This window comes from Camellia sinensis, chromosome 4 (assembly GCF_055761805.1).
Source record: "Camellia sinensis isolate YWXY chromosome 4, ASM5576180v1, whole genome shotgun sequence".
NCBI lineage: Eukaryota > Viridiplantae > Streptophyta > Magnoliopsida > Ericales > Theaceae > Camellia > Camellia sinensis.
The window spans coordinates 194210953-194221597 of NC_138964.1; the positions used below are offsets into that span (position 1 = coordinate 194210953).

Below are 10645 nucleotides of genomic sequence, written 5' to 3' on the forward strand. Positions count from 1 at the left end.
CAGATTTGTTGATAATGTTGTTGTTGTTGATCAGATTTGATATGTTTCTGTTGAAGAAAATGATCTATTTTTGTTGAATGCGTTAGATTTTTTTTATTTTTTATTTTTATGTTGAAGAGAATGATCTGTTTCTGTTGAAGAAAGTGATCTATTTATGTTGTTCATGTTGTTCATGTTGTTTTTTTTTTTGTTTTGGCCGGGAAATGTTCGGGGTCGGGGAAACCCGATCCCCGTTAGGGGATGGGGGTGGGGGCGGTGATAGGCTTCCTGTCGGGATTGGGATTGGGAACGGGAAAATTTCTATCGTTGGGGATCAGGGATGGGGAGTATGATCCCCGGCCCGTTGCCATTCCTAGGTGAACTCCACAGACCCGATTAGAAATTTGTCCATTTTTAATATTTCCCACAATATATATATATATATATATATATATAAAGTGCTTACTTGCTTAAGGCTCATACCCTTCTTTTCTTTTTTCTTTTTTTTTTTTTGTGTGATTTTGCCCTTTGATTTGGAATTATTTACTATTAGAGGCTTGGATTTTAGTTTTTCCATTTCACCCTTTTATTTTGTGTTATTTACCAATATTGGTAATACTAATTTGAATAAAAGTTTTTTCATAATTATGCAAAGATTCTTGGTTAGTTATGAAATATAAATATTTTGATTTTGAGTAAATTACAATATACCCCTGAGTTCTTTTTTTTTCCTTCATATTTTGCCATTTTATTTTGTATAATTTACTAATGGTAACCCACAATTTGACTTGTGACATCCCAAATTTTTGGAACATCAAGGGAAATTAAATAGACAAAATGACTTAATAAATCAAAAAGTTGACATCTTAATTGGACATTCCAACTCTCGTATATAACCAAAGGTTTTATCAACAATAAATAAAAACTTAAAATTATCCAAATACAACATCAAATGAAATTATAAAGTCCTTAATAACTATTATATAAAATAATAAAATTTATTCGGCTCTAATCAAGGTTTCAAGTTAGCCAAGGCTCTACGTTAGCGTCAACTCCATTTTAGCTTCAATTATTTCCTCGCCAAAACCTGACATAAAACGCCAGAGCAACAAAAATATATGCCATGAGTTTTGCAACACAGTAAGAAAACAAAACCAACCTACCATTCTTTTTAAGAGAAAAATAATGAGATATAAACATGAGATAACAATATAATTGTAAACATAAATTATAACCATTAAAATAATTTCAATAGTTCTAATAAATTAAGTGACACTTGAAATCTCACCAAAGATATTTAACTTACCAACTACTAAGCATGACAACGGTTAATTTGAAACCCCCCTTTGGTCAAATATTTAAGTGTTACCAACCGTAACTACCAAGGATGCTCACGTCCGGAGTTATATACCCTAGTAGTGGCATCCGTGGTCTGCCCCAAGGAAACGTTCTGCCAGGGGTACGTAACCTTCCTGTGTACCACCTGCACATCCACCTTTATTCCAAAACCGAATATCGAAAAAGGTTCAAATAAGTCTCGTGCCATCTTAGGATTTCGCGACACAATTTACGTGAGAATTCTGAAAACCAAGGCTCACCCTAAACAACCGGTATTAACCATCAACTCTTACTTTCATACACTCTTTAAAACCAAGACTCGTCCTGAACTATTGGTATTAACCATCAATTGTTAACTTTGTATATGCCGTTAATCATTTCAGTTAGTTTTGATATTAACCACAAATAATTCCAATTTTTAATCACAAATAATATTATACCAACTCATTAAAATTCCCAACATAAAATATTACACATGTCACACAACAATAAATAATTGTACAAAATTTAAATAAACAATTTATTTAAACCGTTGTATGAAATAATAATTTTGATACAAAGATAATAAACCATAATCACACACATGTATGAATTTTTAATTTACAAGATTGGACTACCATAATATTAAATAAACCACAGTACACCCATACATGGATTACTAATTTACAATAATTTTTTTATCCAAATAATCTGTAAAAATATATGTATTATTGATTGATTTGTATTGATTGTTATATTACAAGATTTATTTATTACAATTCCTATACAATCTATATATAGAAGAAAATGTGGTAGTAGGTGTAGTGGAGGTGATAGTGGGTTAGGTGAAGTGGAGTGTGTGGTGAAGTGGAGGTAGGTGAAGTGGAGTGTGTAGTGGAGTAGGTGAAGGTAAAGATGGGAAATTCTAACAGCCCCCCGCAAACTCAAGGAGGAGAGAAACTAACCAACTTGAGTTTGGAGAGAGTAACAAAACAAGAAAATACATAAAAAGAAAAAAGGATAGGAGACACTGTATGGTCGTGTCAGACCGTTGGTGAAGACACTGTATGGGGTGTCATAACGTTGTAGAGGACACTGTATGGTGGTGTCAGACCAATGTAGAAGACAGTTTATGGGGTCATGTCGGACCGTTGTAGAAGACAGTTTATGGGGTCATGTCGGACCGTTGTAGAAGACAATGTTGTGACAGTTTACGGAGTCTTGCTGGACCCTTGTAGAAACTAACCGGAATCAATGTCGGGACAGTTTACAGAGTCTTGTCGGACCCTTGTAGAAACTAACCGGAATCTATGTCGGGACAGTTTACAGAGTCTTGTCGGACCCATAAAGGAGCTAACCGGAATCTATGTCGGGACAGTTTACAGAGTCTTGTCGGACCCATAAAGGAGCTAACCGGAATCAATGTCGGGACAGTTTACAGAGTCGTGTCGGACCCTTGAAAAAGCTAACCGGTATCAAATGTCGGGACAGTTTATAGAGTCTTGTCGGACCCTTGTAAAAGTGGCACCCTCAAAAGGTGTGCCCAATTTTGTCAAAAAGGCGTGCCATCAAAAGGCGTGCCCAATTCATCAAAAGGCGTGCCATCAAAAGGCGTGCCATCAAAAGGCGTGTCCACTTTGTCAAAAGATGTGCCATGAAAAGGCGTGCCAGTTTGTCGGGCGGCAAGAGGCGCGCGATACGCGTGGCTGCCTCGGCTATTTATCCAAGACGAAGGCTGAGGCTGAGGCATACCATTCTGAAACCTCTGAAACCAACCCTTCGCTGAAAAAACTCTGCCTCTGCGGAGAGAGAAACTGTGGAACACTTTGTTGCCATTCTGTCACCAACCCTTCCGAAACACTTAGCAACCCAAAAACATGGCCTCTTCTTCCCGTCCAGCTACCCAGAACCTGCTCACGCTCTTTCCAGAACTGAACGAGCCCACAAGAGAAATAACTGGTGCGGTGGCCAGTGAACCTCAACCAAACACCTCTGGTTTTGCTCCATTGAACTTTCCGATGCGGTCGGTGGAGCAAAAAATGGCGGTGCAAACTGATATTGAGGCTAATCAGTATACTCTGAAGTCATGCGTGGAAACCATGACGGCGGTCACAAATTTGTCGAACCGGCTGCAGAGTAGGACAAATGAGGTGCAGCATTTAAATTCCCAGCTGGCTCTGCTCCAACGCATGTATAAGGATGCGCGAGCAGAGATAAGCGTGCTAAGGGCAGAAAACAAGGAGCTGAAGCGGAAGGCCACCGTGATGTTCCGATTTGGAGGGCCGCCATATGCTGCAGTGGAGGAGCAGGGAATAGTGATCGTGCCCAGTGGAGTGGGAAATATGGAGACAATACCGGCAAGGGCTGCCCAGGACGGAGGCAAGAAGAAAAGACCGGCGGTAGAGTAGAGAAGAAAAAGCTCACTGTTCCGATTTGTGTTGGTTTTGTTTTGTTTTGTTTTGTTTGTTTGTTTGTTTGTTTGTTTGTTTGTTGTTTTTTTTTTTTTTTTTTTTTTTTTTTTTTGTGTGTGTAAAATTGTGATCGGGGTTGATCCTTGAGATGAATAAAATATGGTGTGGTGTGCAAAGCTATATGGTATGAATGGAATGTGAAAAAAATTAAAAATAATGGGAAAGAAAAATAAAGAAAGAAATAATAAAAATATATTTGAAATCGGTAATGGTGTTCGGTATATATATATATATATATATTTTTTGGTTTTAATAATAATAATAATAATAATAAGAATAATATATTAAGGAGGAAAGCATGTGTGTTGGTGGGTCGGAAAGTAATTGTTTTGGTGGGAGACATGATTTGAAAAAGATTTTTTTTTTTTTTTAATAAATAAATAAATAAATAAAAAAAGTAGTAAAATAAAAAGTGTTGCTCTCTCTCTCTCTCTCTCTCTCTCAACCGTGTATGTGTGAGTGGTGTGTTGGGTGTATGATAATATATTATAATAGTGTAAAAGTGTTGCTACAGCTGGGTTTGTTCGATAAAGAAGGATTGAGAGCCTTAGATCTGAATAAGGTTGAATCACAAGAAGGAGTAACAGAACTTCCCAAAGCTTCAAAGTCATCCATGGAGAAGGTAGGGGAAGTACGCGAGAGCATTGTGCAAAATTAGATGGTACGAGCACACAATGTGTTGAAACAACCTCAGCCCTGTTTTTCTCCTCCCGTTCCTTCCTCGCAAGACGCTTTCTCTGCTTTTCCCGATTCTTAATTTCATCCATAAATGGAGAAAGAGCATCAGGAGGCAACAAATCACTGAGATCAATTTCACAAAGCTGAAATGTTGTTGTCAAAGAAAAATGGCTTAAGAAACGGTAACGCCTCCTTATGGCCTCTGATTGAGTTACTGTCTCCAATTGTAAAATCTTTCCACTGATTCTGTGTGGAAGCATATCATAGCTCCCATGATGGTGTAGAAGACACTTCATGTTTAAAGGATGAAGGATTAGGTGCTGACCATCAACAGCCTGATAGAAATTGTATGAATCCTTTTTGTTTCTATCCCTTAAGCCATCGGTTAGTCTTTGAGCTCCTGAGACATTGCGCCGATGATGGCGCAGAGGCGGTGGTGGTGGTCCTCCGTGGAGGAGCTGAATCGAGTGATGATTGAGTTGCAGAAGTCATTGGTCTCGTCGGCCGCCGTGTACGGCGGTGGTGCATCAAATTCGAATCCTTCCATGGAGAGGTGGCACAGACACAAGATGGAGGACGAGATCTAGTGGATCCAGTGAGGCCCGGAGAAGACGGAACTTGTGAGGTAGTAGTAGCGCTTGATGAATTCTTCCACTGATGAGACTGAGATGGGTATGTGTAGAGGTCCGGCGGGCGGCCTAAGACGATTCGGTTGCCGCCCGCCGGTGAAGCGAAATTATTAGAGTCTTAGCTCAGCTCTGATACCATGTAAAAATATATGTATTATTGATTGATTTGTATTGATTGTTATATTACAAGATTTATTTATTACAATTCCTATACAATCTATATATAGAAGAAAATGTGGTAGTAGGTGTAGTGGAGGTGATAGTGGGTTAGGTGAAGTGGAGTGTGTGGTGAAGTGGAGGTAGGTGAAGTGGAGTGTGTAGTGGAGTAGGTGAAGGTAAAGATGGGAAATTCTAACATAATCAATTGAAGTAATGATTTTAAACCTATCCAGAAATTTTCAAGATGTACCTTAGGTAATAAAAATTATAAATAAATTATTTATACAATTCTGAAATTCATGAAAATATATATAATATTAAATAAACATGTTTAGGTCATTTTTCATAAAGAATTTCCCAAAAATAAGTTATAAATAATTCTGTAAAATTCCCAAAAATTTTATGACACGGATTTATCACATTTTCTTAAATTAATTCCATACTTAAATTCATAGATCAACTCCATAATCTAAAAATTTATTATGAAACTAGACTTCTCAAATTTCATCTTTTAGTTAGAAATTACTAGATTTGGCTAAATATAGAGTTTTTTTTTAATAAATTTTCAAACATATAGTGAAATTTGTCTTATAGTTTCAGATTTAATTAAAAATTTGTATAAATTCATACAAAGCTCAATAATTGTTGCAAAAATTCCTGGATGAACTAGACATCATTCTCAACAACTTTGTAGAAGAAATAATTTTCAAATTTTGAGTATAAAATTGTCTAAAAATTCATACAAATATTTTGGCAGATTTAAGGGCCAAATAAAATCTTCAATCCTCTCTTTAATGGTATAAACTACACATGCAAGCCTATTTTCACAATAATATCATGACTTTAAGACTATCAATATCTTTAAATATTTGATATACATATCACAAAATATATATACATATATATAAAAATTTCTATCTATAAGTTAGTCATTTTATCATATGAATATAATCTGAAAATTTCAACAATTAAAAAAAATGAAAGGGTTGAGAGGATTTTGTTACTTAACAATACAATGATGAAATGGTAGAAAATTTTAGCTTCCTTAACCTCCCACTCTTCTTCTAACCGTGCTCACAGAATGCCTTTGTTCTTTCTCTCCTCACTCAACTTCTTGGTCTCAGATTTTCTTTTACCTCTCTAATCAAAGGAGTAGCATGCATATATATATATATATATATGCATAGATTATATGCTGAGCTCTCTCTCTCTCATCATGCTCTCACGTCCAATCCAATCTTCTAAATCCAAGAAGTATAATGAGCTCTTCCTCTCTATATTAACATGCAAGCAAACAAGTGGTTGCCACCAAAAAAAAAAATCTGCAAAAGTTTTTTATTTATATATTTGTGTATTTTTGTGGGTTTTTTAAAATTGATACACTAAAATTTTTAACTAAGATATTTAGTAAGAATAATTATCATGTTAAATCCTACTTAAAATTATTTATAAACAACAAATATTGAATATCCACAAAATTATAATTTTTAATAATGTCTTTGCTAGTGATTGAATTGGGTTAATTTAAAACTAACTTTTACACTAATATATATTTCAAATAAAATCAGGATAAAGTTAATTAATTAATTATTTATTATTATTATTATTATTATTATTATTATTATTATTATTATTTTGAATAATTAAATGCGGGTTTTCACATGACTTTTCCATTTTACCCTTTTCGTTGGTAATATTTAACAATATTGGCGGTACTAATTTGAGTGAAGGTTTTTTTTTGTAATAATGCAAAGATTCTTGGTCAGTTATGGCACATAAATATTTTGATTTTAGGTAAATTACAAATACACCTCTGCGATTTGTTTAAAATATGAAATGTCCCTACAATATTAGAAATTACAACTATTCCTTATTAGAATTTTTAATTTAACAGAATAAACAGAAAAAAATTTGTAAAAAAAAAATAATTTGAATAAAATATGAAAAAATTTATCAAAACAAATGAAAAATCGTCTAAAATAATTTTTTTAAAAATCAAACCAAACAAAATAATTTGTTATAAGATTTGCATTTTGAAAATATAAATTTATCAAAAGAATATGCCGTGCCTTGCACGGATCTAAAAATAATTTTTTATAAATGAAACTAAATCAAAGTTTAATAGTAATACCATATCATCATTGGTGTGTGATATCACCATTTAATTATTCCATCTTAATAAATAAATAAATAAATTCACTCATTTGAACTAAAATTTTATCTCATCTATTTATTAAATAATTGTACTTTATAATAGAAATTAAAATTTCTATCATATATTTAATCATTGATCCTATTTAATTTTGTAAGAAATTGAGCTTATTTTTTAAAAAAAGTTCAAGTAGTGGAATGGAATGAAATGCAATTAATTATTTTATTTTTTTTATGGAATTATTATTATTTCTTTTATAATGTATTTTTTATTATTTTTTGAATGAATCAAATATAAAATAAATATTTTCAAAAAAATGTCATATTATTTCAATTTACTTAGCAAACTCAATAAAACATTAGAATCAAAGGTCATACAGGACTCATTTGGTAAATAGTGATTTTAGTAAAAAAATCAAAAAATCATTAAAAAAATTAAAAAACAAACAACTTATATAAAAAAGTCAAAAAAATTATTTTCTCCCTACTTTTTACATATTTTTTTTGTAAAAAATTAAAAAATTATGACAAACATACTATATTTTTATATCATATTTTAACTAAAAAGTTAAAAAATTACTTTAAAAAATCTATTGCGAAACTAGGCCTAAGCCTGTGCTTTGGACCAGCTTTATATATATTTATATATACATAATCAATAATGATAGAGACTACTAATTTTGGAGTTCTAAAAAGACCACTAATGACATGGCACTCAATAAAAAAAGAAAAAAAATACAACACCAAGACCAAAACATTAAATCATTCTTAATGAGACCTACTGCTACATCATTAGTGATAGCACTAATTAGTGCTCTCACGCATTTTCCATATATAATACACGCACGGATCACGAGCTTGAAATCCCATAGTTGTACTACTAACAACCTTACCTAGTGGTAAAATCCATCTCCATCCATTCTCGAAGCTCTTCCTCATATATCATGTCTTCCCCAATCTCATTCTCATCATTCCCCATCTCCAATGTCGTCCCTGAATTACAACTCTGCATTTCACTCCTCTTTTCCATCTCCCCTGCATTGCTTTGGTGGTGCGAGTTTTGATTATTGGATTGGTAGTCTGAAATTGGGAAGTTGGTCTTGGCCTTGTCTCCCCGGAACTCCACGGCGGCTCTGTCGTAGGCCCTGGCGGCCTCCTCCGCCCTCTCGAACGTCCCCAGCCACACCCTGACCGCCCGCCTCGGGTCCCGAATCTCCGCCGCCCATTTCCCCCATGGCCTTTGCCTCACTCCCCTGTATTGGTTCTTCTTCTTCTTCCTCTTCTCTCCACCACCACCACTAGCAGTGGACACGGGATTTTTGAAACCGTCATTTCCACAAGTGATTGGCGCGAAATAGTCACATCCCAAACAACCGTTGATTTTGCATAATCGGCACGTGTCGACATCAGGGATCGAGATGACATGGCAATTTTGGTCAACCTTGGTTCCACTCAAGGAAGCCAGGGACAATGACGTGGCAGGTTCGGCATTGGTGGTGGGACTGCCGGAGATGACGTGTTTGAGAGCCGAGACCATTATGAAAAGCTCCTGCTCTTGAGTCAAATGCAGGGGAGGAGGAGTACCGGTGGAGGACCCCTCGGCTCCATTTTCCAAATTTTGAGGTCTTTTGTAGAATTTATCCATTTTCAGAGGGGTGTTATTATAGAGAGAGAAAAAGTTTGGAAAGAGAGAGAGAGTAGATAAAACAGTGCTGTGTGTGTGTGTCAGCAACAACATTGTCAGGAGCTAGTGCCGAGGAATATATATATATATATATATGAGCATTCTTATTTCAATTGAAAAATTGGGTCGATGCCAGCTGGATCAGGTTCATACACGGGCACGTGTGTACGAATGTAACCTTCCCACGAAGTGAGGTGGACTGGGGCCTACTATTGTACGAGGATGACAATGACGAAAGTACGACGTGGGCAATCCCAGCTGGAGTTGAAAGCTCACGTTAGAGAGTGGATGAGGACACGCGGCTTCACAGGGACAACTGGGCCGTCAAATGGAAGTGGTGTCGTGGCTATAGACTATAGTTGGACATCACCAGCGCGCTCCTCGTAAGCCAGTCGCCGCGGCTCTGGTGGCACGGCTTACTACTAGGATCCTTTTAATACGTCATCCGTCTATTAAATTAGTGGATCCAAAAAAAATTAATTCATATCTGTTTGTCAGATTGATAGATATAGATTGAATGAATTGACAGAATGATGCGAATTAGTTTGACAGTTTAAATTTTTATAAATTTTAAACATAATACAACTTGTGAATATTTTTTTTGAATAACAATTCAACTTAACATAATCAAAAGATTATCAAATAAATTATCAAATATCAATAATAAGTACATGACAAATTATAGAAATGGCCCATATAGTTTACTCGTGTTTTCATTTAGGTCTTTGTACTTCTAATTGCATCAATTTTACCCCTGTAGTTTGGTTTTTGGCTCAAAATGGTCCAATGGTTAACGGTGGTTAGACATTTAGATGGAAAAGTGGGCCAATTTTGACTTTCTTGAACAATTTTGACTTTCTTGAGTGTTTTTAGATCAATTCAATTTGTTCTCTCATATCATTACTGAAATTTAACTCATTTAATAGATGCTTTATTTAATTATTATTATTTTTTAAAATAAATTTATTTTAAATTTTAAGTAAAAAAATAACACATATTTTTATTGATATTTTATTTATTTAATTTTTAAAAATAAATTTAATTGTGTAAAAAATAAAATAAAATAAAATTTTATTTAATCTAAATAAAAATAATTAAAGATATTAAAATATGTTTAATATTGCTATTACTTAGTAAACAATTGAACAATAGTAAAATAGTCTTTTGCACATTTATCCTTATCCAATTTGTCTAACCAAACATTAGATTCATTAAAAATAAACATTTCACACATTAGTCTCATGGATACCAATCCCATAGAAATAATCCCCCCTCCAAGGATTGTTTAGTCCCTCATACGAGGGATATGGAATCAATCATATAAATTATAAATTATAAATTTTAATTTATAAGGCCATAATTTTTAATTACATTAAATTTATAATTTATAATTTTAATTATATATTAATAAAAAATATATATTTTTAAATTAAATTTAATTTTAAATTAAATTAAATTATATTATATTAAAATTAAAATTAAAATTAAAATTTATAATTTATAATTTATAATTTATATGAGGGACTCCATATCCCTCCTATGAGGGACTAAACAATCCTAGCGGGGGATTATTTCCA

General features: G+C 33.8%; 1 protein-coding gene across 1 annotated transcript; it reads right to left on the bottom strand.

The window, feature by feature from the left end:
* Positions 1 to 7977: 7977 nt before the first annotated feature.
* LOC114307608 (ethylene-responsive transcription factor ERF109) lies at positions 7978 to 9129 on the bottom strand. The gene has a single exon (XM_082867251.1). The coding sequence runs from the start codon at positions 9120 to 9122 to the stop codon at positions 8274 to 8276; it is 849 nt and encodes a 282-aa protein (XP_082723377.1). The 5' UTR covers positions 9123 to 9129; the 3' UTR covers positions 7978 to 8273.
* Positions 9130 to 10645: the final 1516 nt, after the last annotated feature.